At 38.7% G+C, this 17001-nt stretch overlaps 1 protein-coding gene across 2 annotated transcripts in view; it reads right to left on the bottom strand.

The window, feature by feature from the left end:
• Nucleotides 1-17001, bottom strand: part of SHPRH (SNF2 histone linker PHD RING helicase) — a 74764-nt gene that overhangs the window by 39941 nt on the left and 17822 nt on the right. For both annotated transcript variants that reach the window (XM_058667351.1, XM_058667332.1), the window contains 5 exons: nt 13912-14075; nt 13555-13811; nt 12349-12470; nt 4165-4253; nt 1570-1662 (listed from right to left, as the gene is read on the bottom strand). In XM_058667351.1, coding sequence (XP_058523334.1) covers nt 1570-1662; nt 4165-4253; nt 12349-12470; nt 13555-13811; nt 13912-14075 — 725 coding nt within the window. The remainder of the gene's footprint in view (nt 1-1569; nt 1663-4164; nt 4254-12348; nt 12471-13554; nt 13812-13911; nt 14076-17001) is intronic.

The following is a 17001-nucleotide window of genomic DNA, read 5'->3' as shown; positions in this document are numbered from 1 at the left end:
AAAAGGAAGTGTTTTAAGTACATGAATTCCAACGTCTCGTCTACCTATGAAATAAACACTATGGTTTCACACATGAGAGTTATGTGAAATGATAATGTAACCTTCTTGGAAATATATTAATAAATGATTCATTTTTTAATTTTCCCATTACAACCTTCCAATTAACTTTTTCATAATACCTTGGTGATAGTTATTTGGTCTTTAAAGCTGTACCCTAAAAGAATGAGCCATGTTCCAAAGATACCTAACTGTAACTGCAGACATTTAAAGAAAAGTGACTGATTATATGACTATACTGGGAGAGAAACTCCACTAGAAACCCCCAACAAGGTGGCTGCCATCTGGCATCAAGGCCAGTTAGTCAAAAACACAGCAGCCGACTAAAGAGAGTTCATGCAAGGAAGGGAACGTTTGCTTTTTCTCATAAGCAGCTGGTATCTAAAACATAAAAGGAACTAAAACAACTCAATAACAAGAAAACAACATAAAAACAGCCACAAATCTGAAATGATATTTCCCAAAGCAAGACATAAACATGGCTAGCAGGTAAATACAAAGCATTCAACAACACAAATCCTCAGGGAAATAAAAGTAGAACCACAAGCTACTGATTTCACATCACAGGAGAGCTCTTAGGAAAAAGGTGAAAGTTTGGTGAGCACAGAGTAAAGAAAACCCTTGCATTCTTCTTGCTACATGGAACATAAATTGGTATAGCTAATTAGCATAACAACCTATTCATTTATGTGAAGTAATTTTTAGTATCATTCTTTGTTAGGAGCCACAGACTTCTGGGCCTTAGACTTGGCATGCCTGACAGCCTGTTGCATTGCAAAGCCTGCCTTGGGCAAGCAGGACCACAGCAAGCAGGACATTAGACCAGAACATTCTGTGTAGACCAAGCCGAATAGAACCTCCACCCTTGTTCCTGTTCAAATAATTAGTTCCTCCCCTGTTTCAATATAGATGAATAGTTCTTTCCCTTCTTCAATGAAGATAAGTACTTCCAGGAAATCCCTCCCCTTACCCTCCTCCCCTAGAGAAGAAGGTATACATATGAGGAGTAAAATAAATAGCATGAGACACTCTTCTCATGTGTCTGTGTCTGTGTGTTTCTTTGACCAGCAGCCCGGCATTCCCAGTCCACCCTCAGGGTTTGAGCGTTGTGTCCTGCAGGTCGGGACAATTCTTCTCAATAAGGGGTAACATTTATTGTAGAGAGAACTTTTGAGTTAACTTATTGCTTTACATAAGACATGTAAGGTAGAGGAAATGTACAACCTTTATCTTGACTAACCCAATATTTGACGTTTCCAACGTGATCAACAAGGTCTAACTTTTAAGGGTGCTGCTTATTTACCAACAACAAGTGGCGACCATGTCATTGCCAACAGGTCATGAGCAGCACATCATACGCCGCACTGCCGTTCTCTCCGTCCAAAGGGGAACGTCAAAGCAACAGGACAGGAGGTTGACATTTATTTAAATGTTGAATGGCTAGGAAGTTTCAACTAGAATGAGCATAAAGTTAAGAAACACACTTCCACAGATTAAAGTTAAAACTATCACCTCTTCCTCCAGTTTGCCATCTCGTAAGGTAGGAGGTATGCCTGGGTGTTTGGCCGTCAACAATTCCATCAAGTTATGGGTAGCATGAAGTCTCTACAAACACATAAGAGCAGTAACCATGACAGGCAATGAAACGGGCTTTAAAGAGAATCTAGTATTAATTGTCATATGGCGAACAGAAGACTAAGATTACACAAAGTTCATCACAGAATAAACATATAATTCAGATTCAACTTTGCAGAGAAAAATGTTAGTTTCATATCAAAAAACTTAAATTGTAATGACATCAATTTTCTTCAATTTAAAAAGTCAAGTCTTACGAAGTACAGTTATGCATTTGGCAGAATATATAAAACAAGTATATTGTACACGTGTACTACAGTTTGAGAAGGGCAGATAAAGAAAAGGTGCACTGCACTGAATTTCATTGTCTCCTGGGAATGAATCTTGCAGTTATACTAAGATAAAAGTAGGAACAATGATGAAAGAGAGAAAACAGGGTTGTGACCTAGATGTGGTGAACTTAAGGGCTAAACAGGAGTGGACGTGCAGGAAAAAAGGGAGACAAAGGAGAAAATGGCATTTTAGATCTCCACCGCACACAGTATACGTGCACTGTGAAACTGACACCTGTGGCTGGATACAGGATCTGCTTGAAATCAAAGGCCATGGCAATCAAATCAAGGAACTTGCTGTCTACACATTTTATTCTGGAAAATAGCTAGAGGCTAAATGAAGGCTGGACTGGAAGAATCCTGTTAAGATCCTGGTTGGTGCCAGTTATCTGAGCTGTAAAGGTCATTCTGTTTGACCATAGTTCACAACTACATTAAAAATCACTATAAAGTCTACATTGAAAGAGTAACTTCAAGTGTAGCTGATTTGATTTATTTCTATTGGAAAGTCAGATATACAGAGAGGAAGACAGATAGAGAAGATCTTCCACCCGTTGATTCCCTCCCCAAGCAGCTGCAACTGCTGGAGCTTCGCTGATTCGAAGCCAAGAGCCTGAAGTCCCTTCTGGGTCTCCTATGGGGGTGCAGGGTCTCCCACACAGGTACAGGGTCCCCAGGCCAGGGGCCATCCTTGACTGCTTTCCCAGGCTACAAGTAGGGAGCTGGATGGGAATCGGTGCCGCCGTGGTTAGAACCGGCGCCTATATGGGGTCCCAGTATGTGCGAGGAGAGGCCTTAAGCCACTAGGCTACAGTGTTGGGCCTAGCAGATACTTTCAACATAGTTTTACAGATAATATCAGTGGCACCACCAGATTTTATAGCAAAGTGAAAAGCACAAAGTCCTGGAGAATCCTGAAATGGTAGGAGGTTGTCCTGTCTTCTCTATGTGTTTGTGGAAGAGGACTTCTGTTATTTTCTGCATCTGGTAGTGAAGTGGAAGGATTACCTAGTTTCTCTCAACCACCTCACACATATCATCCCAAGGAAACAGTGAAACAGTGGCTAAGCTAACCACACACAGTGAGACCCCCACGAAGCCAAGCTCTGAGTTGGTGGCAGCACTGTGACAAAAACAAGGATCCGGCTGACTGCTTGCGCTTTACTTCAGAAGTCAGGCACACTGTCCTTACCTGCTTGCCTACTCGTCCACACTTGCTTCCTTACACAGGAGCAGGACGTCTTCGTACTGCCTCCTTGCTGTGTGGCCCAACACTTGTTTAAAGCAGCCCAGGGGGTCAGCACTGGAGACTGCTAAGCAAAGCCGCCTCCTGCACCACTGGCAGCATAGGCACTGGTTCAAGTCCCACTGTTCCACTTTTGATCCAGCTCCCTGCAAATGGCCTGGGAAAAGCAGTGAAAGATGGCCCAGATGCCTGGGCTCCTGGCACCCACACGGGAGACGGAAGAAGCCCCTGGCTCCTGGCATTGGCTTGGCACAAGCCTAGGTGCTGTGCCATTGTAGGACTGAATCAGTGCATGGAAGATCTTTCTCTCTGTGTATCTTCCAAGTAACTATAATTTTTTCAAAGGGCGTCCCATGGCTTTCTTTTGTAACTCTTATCCATGTAGATAGAATATGGCAGTCTTTAATTGTTTCTGCTCTTGGTCCTCCCCCAGACATTCCTGTAAATATCCCATTAGGGCACATATGATGTCAGCTGAGACTTAAGCAAATGCCAAGAGTAATGAAAATGGTCACTACTTCCTTCTTAACTAGAGTTTGGTCTACAAGAATAAGTGACAGAATCCAGAAGGGAAGTAGAAACAAGTACTATAGTTCAAACATCTAACCAAGTCTCCTTTAACAGACCTCTGACAATTAAACCAGAAGAATACTGCAGAAGCTTGATTATCTCTGAGTTCCATTTCTGAATTTAACTAATTCTTCCTTTTGGTGAAAACCTTGTGAATAAATATATAAGATTCACACACAAAGTGGTAACACCGATCCCTTTGATGTACATATAATTCGAACTATTTTTCAACACAGATTAGAACCTCAAACAGCAATTAAAAGGCAGAAACCCAGCTTCATCCCCAATGATTATGATTCTTCTGACCCCTTAAAAAGTCAGAAAAATTATGCTGTGAAAAAGTCAATACTTGTGTACACCTGAATCTGTCAGGCCTGTACTCACCTGAAGTGAATCAGTTTTGAGTTTTCCTTTGTGTTCCTCAGATGAGCGCAACACTTCTCTGTATAGTTCTACTGCTGCGGCATATTCACCTGAAAAATTAAAAAGGTAATTAAAGCATAAGAAAGTCATGCATTTAGCTCCCAATATCTTACAGTTATCTACTACCTAGAAATATCTCCTATAAGTATAAAATGTAATGATTACAACATTAAAAAAAAAGATTTATTCATTTTTATTAGAAAGGAAGATACACGGAGAAGAGGAAGGACAGAGCGGAAGATCTTCTGTCCATTGATTCACTCCCCAAGTGACCACGGCTGCTGGAGCTGAATCGATCTGAAGCCAGGAGCCTGGAGCATTTTGCAGGTCTCCCACACAGGTGCAGGGTCCCAAGGCTTTGGGCCATCCTCAACTGCTTTCCTATACCACTCAGGGAGCTGAATGGGAAGCGGGGCCACTGGGATTAGAACCAGTGCCCATATGGGATCCCAGCACATAAAAGGCAAGGACTTTAGCCACTAGGCTACCGTGCCAGGCCCTGATTAAAACATATTTTTTAAAGATTATTTATTTATAAATCAGAGTTACAGAAAGTGAGAGGAAGATACACACACACACATCTAGCTTGCATCGACTGGTTTTTCCCTGATTGGCAGCAAAGGCTGGACTGGGCCAGGGCAAAGCAAGGATCTTCACTGAGCTTTCCCACGTGATTGGCAGGAGCCAAACGCTTGGGTTGTATTTTGCTGCTTTTCCAAGCATTTAAGAGAGAGATAAATTAGAAGTGGAACAGCTGGGACATAACCCGCTCCCATTAGAGATGCTGGCGTTGCAGGCAACCACAGCCTTACCAGCTATTCTACCCACAACTACTTTTTCAAAAAAGGGATTTGCCTTAAGTATCAACTTTTTTTAAAGACTTATTTGTATATTTAGTTGAAAGTCACAGCAACAAGTAAAGGAGCACTGGAAATGTCCTCCACACGTTCGTGTACTCCCCAAATTGCCACAACAGCCAGGAGCCAGGAATTCCATCTTGGTCTCCCACATGAGTGCAAAGAAACTGATCTGTTATCCACTGCCTTCCCAGGGCATTAACAGGGAATCCGAATCTGAAGCGAGAAGCAGAACAGAGAAAACTCAGCCTTGCATTATGACATAGACGCCAAGCAGAAACTTAACCTGCCATGAAGCAATGCTAGTAAACCAGTATTAATATGACAGCTCCAGTTACAAGATTAATTTCTTTTTAAGTTCCACAGAATAGTACAGCTTTGTGGCAAATTTATACTTTAAAATAGTTATTTTTATTAAAAAGGCAGTTACAGAGAGAGATACTAAGGGTGGAGACCAGGGAAAGAGAGAGAGAAAAGAGAGAGAGAGGCTGATGTCAGGCCAGTTCAAAGCCAGGAGCCAGGAGCTTCTTGCAGGTTTCCCAGTTGGGAGGAGGGCCCAAGAACTTGGTCATCCTGTCACTTTCACGGGCCAGTAGCACAGAACTGGTTTGGTAGTGCATATCAGGATGCCAACTGGTGCCCATATGGGACGCCAGTGCTGCAGGTGCAGGATTAGCCTGTCATACCATGGCTCTGGATCCCATACTTACATTTTAAGATTATATTTTAATATTAGTTGTGACAAAGATATTATCATGTGATGTTACCAGGGCAAATGTAGTAAGGGATACATAGGAATTCTATGGATTACTATCAAAATTTTTGTTTTGTTAAGTTAAAACTATTCTGAAATAAAACATTTATTAAGAAGGTTTATAATTTAACTACTTGAGAAATTTTAAGTTATATCCAAATATATCTACAATCAAATATACTTACAGTATTTTAAAATGATACTAAAATACAAAATCTGGATTAACCTGTAACTTAATTTTCCTCTTACTCATTTTTTTTTTTTTTTAAAAGATTTATTTTATTTTCATTACAAAGTCAGACATACTGAGAGGAGGAGAGATACAGAGGAAGTGGAGCTGCCGGGATTAGAACCAGCGGCCATATAGGATCAAGGCGAGGACCTTAGCCACTAGGCCACACTGCCGAGCCCCCTCTTACTCAATTTTAAGAGTGGTAATCAGCAGTCATGATGTGTGTAATTATGGAAAATCTGTGGTAATTATAGATGTTTACAAATATGCAAACTTGTGTGACTAGTCTATACAGAATTCTTAGAAAAATATCTTATTGTTGTTCTTGAGATCAGAATTAAACAATGTGTAAGTAAAAACTATTTCTAAAATTTGGAGATTTTTTGCATTCCAGGCAACATAAATCAGTCTGATAGGCACATTTTGTTTTAATAGTCTGTAAGTAGGAGGAGCTCACTATGAACTAAAGCGTAAGTGGGCAAATGATGGCCCACAGGTAATGCATTTTGTAGGGCCCAGTCAATCAGTCAAGACATTGTAAAAAAACTAACACCATGTGTTTTGACACGTGCAGTTTCAGAGTCCGGGGACCCAGCTGGCTCCCTTGCTCGGCTGTTATCCGTGACTGCTTCCTGTTACCACAGCGGAGCAGTGGCAGTGCTGAGCTCCCACGGCTCACGGTGCCTAAAATATTTCTTATCTGATTCTTCAGGGAAAAAGTGTGATGACAGCTGAATGAATGAAAGGGACAAAACATTTTCCGAGACTGGAAATAAAGGAATCCACCTTATCTGCTGCTTGTGGGAAATCAAAAATTTGCAAATACAACTAAAATAGAAATCTCGTATTGCTAAATAAATACAAGAAATACTGTAGAGACCTTCAAATTTCTGCTATGAGAATTTTTGATTGTCATCACATTCATTTTTTAAAAATTTCAAACTAGTTTCACTGATTCATATTTAATGACATGAACACAGATATACATCTTTGTAAATTTTGTAGTGAGTCCACTTAATTTTTTATTAAATATGTATAAGAAACTGTATCAAAATATATTTCACCAATTCTGACACTATACATCAGTGTTATTTTGTAACTCATTATTATCCAAAAAACATCTTATTGTTTAAAAATATCTAGTTCTAGCAATTATCTAATGCAAAGCTTTCTAAAAACACATTCTTTCAGTCAGAAACATTATTCACTCAGATGAGGGAGATTAGTTTCACAATAAAGTCTCATTCTCACATAGTAATACCACTTAATTGTAGTCATAGATTAAGTTTTTACGTTTTTATTTTTTAAGATTATTAAGGCATGGATTCCATTAGACAAAAAAATACACAAAGCTAATAGGATTTATAGGTATTAAACTAATTTGTATAATACAATGTAATTAATGAATTAAAAATAATAAATAATAAAAATAAAACTGTTCATGTTTGCAAATGGAAAAAAAAAAACTAATTTGTAAATACTCTTCCTTGGCCACTTGGTGGCAGTAGCATTTCCAAAGAAACACTTTCCAAGCTTTTTGTCAAAGCACCTATGAAAACAACTCTTCAAATCTGTAGTAATACCACAAGTTTAGCAGTCAATGAGGATGCTAGCACATGTAATCTATATCATGCATGCTACGAGGGCATTTCATAGAGTTCACGGAAAAGAAGGTGTCAAGGTTAAGCTTAATTTGGTACATTTTTTGAAATCTATGAGTAGTATTTTATAATGCATTTTTTCATAAACATTTTGAAGACATCTCATATTAAAAGGACTTCTAAATTGTTTTTTGCCCCAAAATAAATCTAGCCATCACTCTCATTTTCTAAGAACTCTAATATAAGCAAATCTCTCCAGAATTTGCAAACAGATTTCTTTAAAAGTTTGATCTTGACTGAATAAACTTTATGTTTGAAAAACTCTATTAAGGGTAGGCATTATTTCTGTCAAGAGTCATTTGGGTATTTAAAGCATCATTTGTGTGCCATACAAAATTATCGGTTTTTTTTGGACTTGCTATACATTTACTGTTTTTTGAGTCTCACATGAGGCTGGCTTGCTAGGGAGAGAGAAAAGGATCCTGTAGGCCATACGTGGCCTATGAACCACTGCACTCATGTCAAATACCTTGTGTTATTTTTAAGAATGGATGCTGTTAACCTTACTACAGCTGGAACAAGTGGAAACTAAAGCAGTAAATCCATCATAATTAAGCTTATAACTAAATTCAGAATGGAGGGCCCGGCACAGTACCCTCGTGGCTAAAGTCCTCGCCTTGCAAGCACCAGGATCCCACATGGGCTCCGATTCTAATCCCAGTGGCCCCACTTCCCTGGGAAAAAGCAGCAGAGGACGGCCCAAAGCCTTGGGACCCTGCCCCCACACGTGGGAGACCTGTAAAATGCTCCAGGCTCCTGGCTTCAGATTGGTTCAGCTCCAGCAATTGTGATTACTTGGGGAGTGAATCAATGGACAGATCTTCCTCTGTCTCTCCTCCTCTCTGCATATCTGACTTTCCAATAAAAAAAATGATAAATAAAATAAATGTAAAATTCAGTATGGAGATATTCTATATTAACAATCTGGTATGGATTTCTCTTTATAAGCAGCAATGATTTGCTATAGTTCTATCCAATGGAAGACAAGGCACCATCTGAGAAGATCAGCGACGCAGCCTGTGACCCCACAGGGCTGTTGTGCTGAGCGACAGCAGTGATCTGGCTGGCGTGCCTGTGACCCCACAGGGCTGTTGTGCTGAGTGACAGCAGTGATCTGGCTGGCGTGCAACAGTGTTCCGAAATGACTAACGATTTTTTTTTCTGAGTCTTTATAACATGTAGCTTTGAAGCAGGAAAAGGCAAAAATCAAGATGAAACACTGATAAGAAAAAAGATCAAGGGAAGATACCCAATCATTCTTAGGCTTTGAGTCTTAAGAACAAAATAAAATCAGGAAACAATTTTAAATTCTGAAAGGGAAAGCTGAAATTTATCTTTGTTACTGCAGCAATCCACAAACACTGTATCACTCTGCTTTAGACATTTTAACTCTGTCAACTTACTATTAGGCACGACAATAGTGAAGTTTATGAGGATAAATGTCCACTGGTAAAGAAATAGATTAGCATAATAAAATGTTAAACATTTAAATTGAAATAAAAAGATGCAGGACTTATTTAGTCACATTAGTTCTATCACAGAAAAGTCTTTCTGAACAGTTTCATTGCAGAAAATGGAGGTAATATCTAAATCATTGGGCAAATACGATGAAAAATAGCACATTTACATAAATGTGCAATGCACAATATTAAATGCTTATTAAAAAGTGATTATTTTCCAGATATGATGCTAAATTGTAATGATCTGAATATAAAGAATCTATTCATTATCTGTTGGGAGCACTGACAATGCCCTGCTCTAAGATGGCGCCTGGACCCTACTTCCTCTTGGAGACAGGTTTCAGGAAGTGCCCTGTGATTGGCCCTTTACTGCTTGCCTCAGGCGTGTGAGCTGATTGGAGGATTGAGAGATAGCCAGGGACCTTGGGGGAGGGGTGAGGAGGTTCTCTATGTAACGGAAATAACGGAATTAACTGACTTAACTGAAGGCTTCTGGGTAACGGATTTAACGGATAGGAGGGCTATATAAGCCAGGGGCTTCTGCCCCAAAGGAAGGAACTGAAGGTTGGAATAAAAGTGCCTCTGAAACGCTCTCCAGTATCGGCTGATTTCTTCCGCGGGACGGGAGACACAGATAATTATCCATACCAGCTCCAGGAAAAACGCATGTGTTTATGATCAGTGCTAATCAAGCTGTCTGCAGATTTAAACCACAATGATTTCATTCAATTACACTGGCACTGTGAAAAGCTAGTATTAAAAATTCTGTATTAAATATTTCTTTTTCAGTCTTTTTCTCTACTGAACTGTAAACCAGATACCTTTATAATGATGCTGCATTTCTACTGACTAACTGGGATAGAAATGATGATAATGATAAACAATAATCAGAGAACAGAGTTGCAAACATTGGTAGCTAAACTGAAGACTTTCAGGGAATCTGAGAGGAAGATTCGTTTTCAAAGCTGAATACACTACAATTGAACAATTTTTCTGAATTTATGCTACGTCCTTTAATCCCATTAGTGACAATAACCTGCATTACAAGCAAATTTAAAATAGTTAAGAATCTCAGGTCACCTCGTATTATCATCACCATCAGTAACATCGCTCTCCACATGCAGATACTGTGTGAGGCAAAGGAAGCAGTATCACCTTAACCTGTTGATGGGCTAACTCACGTCCAGACAGCTTGAATAACACTCAAGTCCACATGTACAACTGTAGCATCAGGGAGAGCGATTTTAAAGGGAGAATTGAAAGAATTATTCCGTGTAACTGATAGTGTCATCACTAATGGAATCCATGCCTTTTGAAAGTTTTAATTACTAATCTTAAAAAATAAAAACTTAATGACTACAGTTAAGTGGTATACTATGTGAGAATGAGATTTTATTGTGAAACTAATCTCCCTCTTCTGAGTGAACAGTTCGACTGAAAAAACGTGTTTTAGGAAGCTCTGCATGAGATAATTGCTAGAACTAGATATTTTTTAACAATAAGATGTATTTTGGATAATAATGAGTTACAAAATAACACTGATGTATACTGTCAAAATAGTGAAATAACTTACATTTTGATAGTTTCTTATATATACACATTTAATAAAAAATTAAGTGGACTAACTACAAAATTTACAAAGATATATATCTGATCTCTGTTTATGTCATTAAATATGAATCATATGGACACTGGTTCAAGTCCCAGATGCTCCACTTCCCTTCCAGTGCCCTGCTGTGGCTGGGAAAAGAGATGGAGCATGGCCCAACCTTTGGGACCCTGCACCACGTGGGTGATCCAGAAGAGGGTCCTGGCTGCTGGTTTTTGGATCGGCTCAGCTTCGGCTACTGATTCACTGGGGAGTGAATCAACAGATGGAAGATTTTTATGTTTGTCTTCCTCTCTGTAAATCTGCCTTTTCAATAAAATAAAATCTTAAAAAGAAAAACCTGACTTTATATTTATTACTGCAAATTATACTATTACTGCAGTTTCAAGTGTCACTCCTGGTAAATAAGAATAAAACTGCCTTGTATATTTCATTTTGTAAATTTTACTTATTAATTCCTGTAGCATTCTACATAAAAATGGTGGTGTGCATACGGGTAATTTGTTTTTCTTGTCCAAGCTGATACTCCTTGTTCTTTCCATTGTCTTTTGGCACTAGGGAGAATCTTGGGCTCAGTGTTTACAGAAGTACTGGAAGGGAACATTACTGATGCTTGCATGACCATAAAGGAGAGAGATTCTAATTTCAGCCGCTGGGCATGACAAGGACCCAAGTTTTCTAAGATGCCTTCTGTCAAGTTGAGAAAACTTCTGTCAAGTTTTTATTAGGAATTTCTAAGAAACTGAAATAACATATTATAGAAATTGAAGATGCTCTTTCTAACCTCCATTCTGTGTGCATAACATGCAACACGATAACTACACATATCTACAGCATGTATACCTGTGTCTGCCTGCCTCTCCAAAGAATCTAACGTCTACAAGACCTGAGACTCAACCTGCATCACCTTAATGTGCATTATACCAAACACACAGATGTTCAGTTAGAAAAAAAATAATCAGCAATATTATTTCAAAATTGGTAAGTAATATTTCCTTAAAGTAAATATTTCCTTATAATTTCTACTTCTGCACATTTTGGTAGTTTTAGTTCACTATTAACAACTGAGGTTAACATAATGAATCTAAAAAAGAAAAATGAACAAAGCCTGTGGTTAAAGCACATATGAATTCTTAAGGTTTTTCAACTATTTTGCATAACTGATGTCAACATTCAGCTGAATCTATTTTAACCGTAATCAGTAATATCTTGCAGGGGACGGGGAAGCTCCACCTCAGAGTGTACAGGAAGAAAACGGTGCAGCACAGTGCGTTCAGCTGCAGCTTGTGAGGTTGGAACCCCACACTGCGGTGCTGGTTTGAGTCCTGGCTGTCCTCGCCATTCAGCTTCCTGTTAATGTCCCTGCGAAGGCAGGGGTGCCTCAAGCACTTGGGTAACTGTCACAGGTCACCATGTAGGTGACCTGCCTGATCTGGCCAAATCCTGACTATTGCAGCCACGGGGAATAAACCAGTGGATGGAAGATTTCCCTCTCCCTTTCAAGTAGGTAAATAAACATACTATATATGAAAGTAATGGAAAGAAGCAGATTCCAAAGCAATCACCTTCTACCTTTAATGATATGGACGCCTGCTAAGCCATTGAGGGCACAAACTAGCTGGCGATGTGCTTCTTCACACTCAGTCCCACATTTCTTCTGCAGAGATGTCAGCAGCTCTTCCATGGTCATGGTGCTTTAAAAGGCGGGGGGGGGGGGGGGGGGGGAGAAGGCAGATTGTTCAAAGCTACAAAGAAAGTCGCAAGCGCTATCTCAACACGACTTTCACCAGACTGATAATATTCTTACACAGTTAATACCTTCAGCGCTTTTCTTTCAGTCTTCATTTTGATCATTACTGCTCTAAACTTAATTATCTTTAACTAATCCAACGAGCACCCTCCTCTCTGATACCATCAAGGAGCTGTAGAACTTCTCAAGAAAGAACAGAACTAGAAGTCTTCCACAAGTACCAAATACGAGACAGATCAGGATGGGCGGAAGAACATCAGCCTGTCTAACCGAATCTCCTCAGACTTCATTTTTTTCCTTTGTATAAAAAGGAAGACCCTAAAAGGATCATGTCAAATATCACCTCCATCCAAAGGATAACAATACTTATCCATAGAAAGAGAAACTGTTTCCACAGGAATTTACATATACATTTTATAAGCTTTATCATGCTTGCCTTATATGAATCGCTCACCTTGTTTCTGTTATTTGCCTATAATCTGATGAAGGGCAAGAAAAAGATTCCTGTAGGATCTGAGAGGGTTTCTTTCTAACATCCAGTGTTAAAAAGATATCAGTTTCTAACACACAATCTCAGTCTCAAAGGAAATGCTGGCATACAATCCTTAAGGTCGTCACAGAAATAATTCAGAGACACCAAATTATCTCTTTAGTTGCTAAATCAAATTAAGCAATTTAGCACAACTATAAGAAAAAATATTCAGTGGGAACTAATTCTCTGTTGCAGGAACCAAGAAATACAAGTAGAAACAAAGCTTTTCATACCTGGAGGGCATTCAAAAATTATAGCAAACTCCCCACTCCATTTTTCAAAGAAATAGTCAAAATCATGCAAACAATTTTACTGTAATTCTTTCACAAATGAGGTGTTATTTCAAAGAAAAATTTTCATACCACTAAAAAAAAAATACTGACAAATCAATTAAAGTCTTTGAGTAAAATTCTAGACTAAAAACTAATTTCTTCAACAGTTTGTTATTATTACTATAATATTATCAATTATTGTTTTAAAAGAAGCACACTAAAACCTTTTTTGGAGTGGCAAGAACTCCCCACGCACGGCCTGTGGGTGGCAGCAGGCCTGCCGGAGCCTCAGCAACGGGTAGAGGATGGAGGTGACGGTCCTCCTGTCCAGGCTACTGAGCTTCAGAGCCCAGTCGGAAATCTTTCTAAGCTTCGCCACCGCGTCCTGGCAGCAAACCTCATGCTGACGATGATAGAAGTGTCTTTCCACTGGAGAAAAGTGGAGCCAGTGTATTTCTTCAGTTTGAGGGGGTATCTGGATCTACAGGAGAGAAAAACAAGATTTCACCTCAAAAGAACTCTCCATTTCTCTTTTTTTTCCTTTTTGATACTATTAATAAATAAAAACTTAATGCACTGACTTGGTCAATGACATCTTTCTTTGCAGACCTCCAGAGTATCTTGGCAATAAAGCTGTAGAGGGGCTGAGGGTTCTTCTTGCAGTAGGGCTGATAAAGAAGTCGAATCCACCAGTGTTTGACACAATAAGGCTCAATGCCCAGAAAGACCACTAACCCAAAAAGATCTGAAAAGTAAAAGTACACTGAGAATACTGCTTTTGCACTTCTTCACTTAAAGTTAACTTTAATTTAATTTATTCCAGAGAGAGAAATTCACACAACGACAGAGCATGACAGACATAGCTCATTCCCACCTACTTGTACGCTCCTCAAATGCCTGCAATGGCCAGGGTTGGACCAAGCTGCGGTGAGGAAAGGCGCTAGGAGCTCAAATCAGGTCTCCATGTGGGTAGACAGGGACCCAGTTCTGTGAGCCTCACCAACGGCTTCGCAGGGTACACACTCAGGAGCATGGACTGGGAGCCAGATCCAGGAATCAAACCCAGCCACGCCAACGTGGCATGCAGATTTCTAACTGTTCGCCCACCAAATGCCTGCTGCTTCTTCACCACTCCGTAGAAGCACTTTGGCGGATATTACACAGCACGGCATACTTGGCATGAATTCAAATGCAGATTTATGGCTTGAAGTCAAAACTCAACATTTATCCAATTTACATTTCTGGAGAATTTATTCTGCTCTAGGCTTTGCTCCAGGTGCTAAAATGTTGTAAAGTTCATGGAATTATTACAGAAAGCTTGTATTCAATTCAAAAGTCTGAAATTACTACAGAAGTAAAACAGAAAATTAAATTTTATTGAATGTGCCTGACAAGAGACACATTAAGAAACACTGTGTTCTAAAATAGAGGCAGGACTTAAATTAATCAAACATGTTACAGGGAGAATATTCTCTTACCCAATATTCCTTAACTCTGACTCAATAATTCCACTTGTAAGAAACAAGCTAAAAACAATCATAAAAACATATAGGCAGGATTTACTCAGAGAACCGTATTCATAGCCATAATGCACAGAACAAAAATAACTCAAAGAAACAAATATGGTATCCCATAAAGCACAACTATTTTCTCTCCTGCTCTAGCCAGCTTTCTACTTGTTTTAGAGCATGGCATTTATTAATGATTTCTTGAATGGGCATATATTCTATTTTTTTTCCACGTAATGTGCACTAAATAATTTTCCATATATTTATTTAGGGCTATTTTTTTAAACATTTGGAACATTGTTTGGGATGCAATGGTAAATAAAAAATATCCTTTGATCCTTTACAAAATTATTCATGTAGTAAGAACTCAAATTATAAAAATTTATACAGAAAAGGCTGCATGTAGAGTTTTTTTTTTGAGGGGGTCAAATGAAGATAACGGCTAACACTAATTTTCATTGTTTAAAATGTTTCTTAATATGAATATTCTCCCTAGAAGTCATAAGAAATCAACTAAAAAAAAATCTATGACTCTACTTTCAACATTTATTCTGAAAATGACAAACAAATATTTAGGTTCAATTAAAAAGCTCTGAGAGTTAGTCAAACAAAAGAACCAGACTTAACTTTCCAGCTGAAACCAATCAAATTGCCTATAGCTTATCTCCTTTTTGATGTCCCACAGATACCTCAAGCTCAATACGCTAAAAGCAAATTCAGATTCTTTTTGCCCAAGTATATTTCTCATATAGGTGTTCTTCACTGGTGAGTATTATCTACCTCAACACATACACAGGTCAGAAATCTTGTTATCTCCTAATTCACCACCAAGCTTTGCTAGTTTTCCCTTTACAACTTTTTAATTTATTTATTCAGCCCAAATTCAAAGTACTGGCATTACATGAGTAATTACTTATCAAAGCCAATCTACTTAGATTGCAATATTGACTCTGCCACTCTTCTGCACCATTTTCACACAACTAGACTTATCTTTCAAAATACAAGTCTAATCATGTGAAGACTCACCAACTGCTTTGATAAAATCCTTTCATAAGCTTTTGTTGTTTTTAAGAACATAAAATTCTCTATCACGACATATAAGTTCCTCTAATGGTTCTTTCGAAACTGATATATTGAGTTTCTCGACACAAAACATTTTCCCAGCTTCTGTATTGTAGTCAAACTCTCTTTCTCTTACGCTGTCATATGGTCATTCTATTTTGTCTTTTCTCTACACCATAGAATTCTTCCTTTCCCTCTTAGCTCATGACAATGAGAACTGTCGGTTCAGCTGTCATTTTCTTTTTGCATCCCTATTACATGAGGCTATGTAACAACACACAGAAAACTATGAAATAACATAATTAGCATTTTATACATTCCGAATTTGTGTTGTCTTGATGGCATTAACTGGACCCAAGGCTATGTATGACTCAGTAGTTAAATCCCTGTCTTTCCCATGCCAGGATCTCATCTGAGTGCTGGCTCTTGTCCCCACAGCCCCACTTTCATCCAGCTCCCTGCTGGTGGCCTGGGAAGGCATTAGAGCATGGCCCAAAGCCTTGGGAACCTGCACCTACACGCGAGACCCAGAGGAGATGCCGGGTTCTTGAATTTGGATTGGCTCAGCTCTAGCCGTTGTGGCCGATTGGGGAGTGAATCAACGGACCAAAGATCTTCCTCTCTGTGTCTTCTCCTCTGTATATATCTTACTTTCCAAATAAATAAATTTATTAATCTTTAAAATAAAGATTGCTTAACTAATACACATTTTCATTTGTAAGCTATAAGCCCAATAAGATCAAGGACTTGTTTGCTTTTGCTAATCATAATTCCCACAGAATAACTTACACAACAAACATGCTGCAAAGAACTCTGTTAAAATCAACACTTTCAAAGAAACTAAAATAAGCAAATGATTACATAAAGGAAAAAAACCTACAAAACTAGAAGCAGCAGCTATCATTCATTGAACATTCACTATCTGTCAAGTACTATGCTTAATGATTTACATATTTTAGTATAACTTAAGTTTTACAATGCATTAATAAATAAAGAAGGATTTGAATATTTAAAAAATTTGTTATGGACATAACAACCAATAAGGGAAGATATGCACCCAGGTGTACTCACTTATCCACCAGAGTCAAAGCTATATATTAT

This window comes from Ochotona princeps, chromosome 1 (genome assembly GCF_030435755.1).
Source record: "Ochotona princeps isolate mOchPri1 chromosome 1, mOchPri1.hap1, whole genome shotgun sequence".
Taxonomy (NCBI): Eukaryota; Metazoa; Chordata; class Mammalia; order Lagomorpha; family Ochotonidae; genus Ochotona; species Ochotona princeps.
The sequence above is the reverse complement of the archived record's forward strand: the minus strand, read 5'-3'. Positions and strand labels throughout refer to the sequence as shown.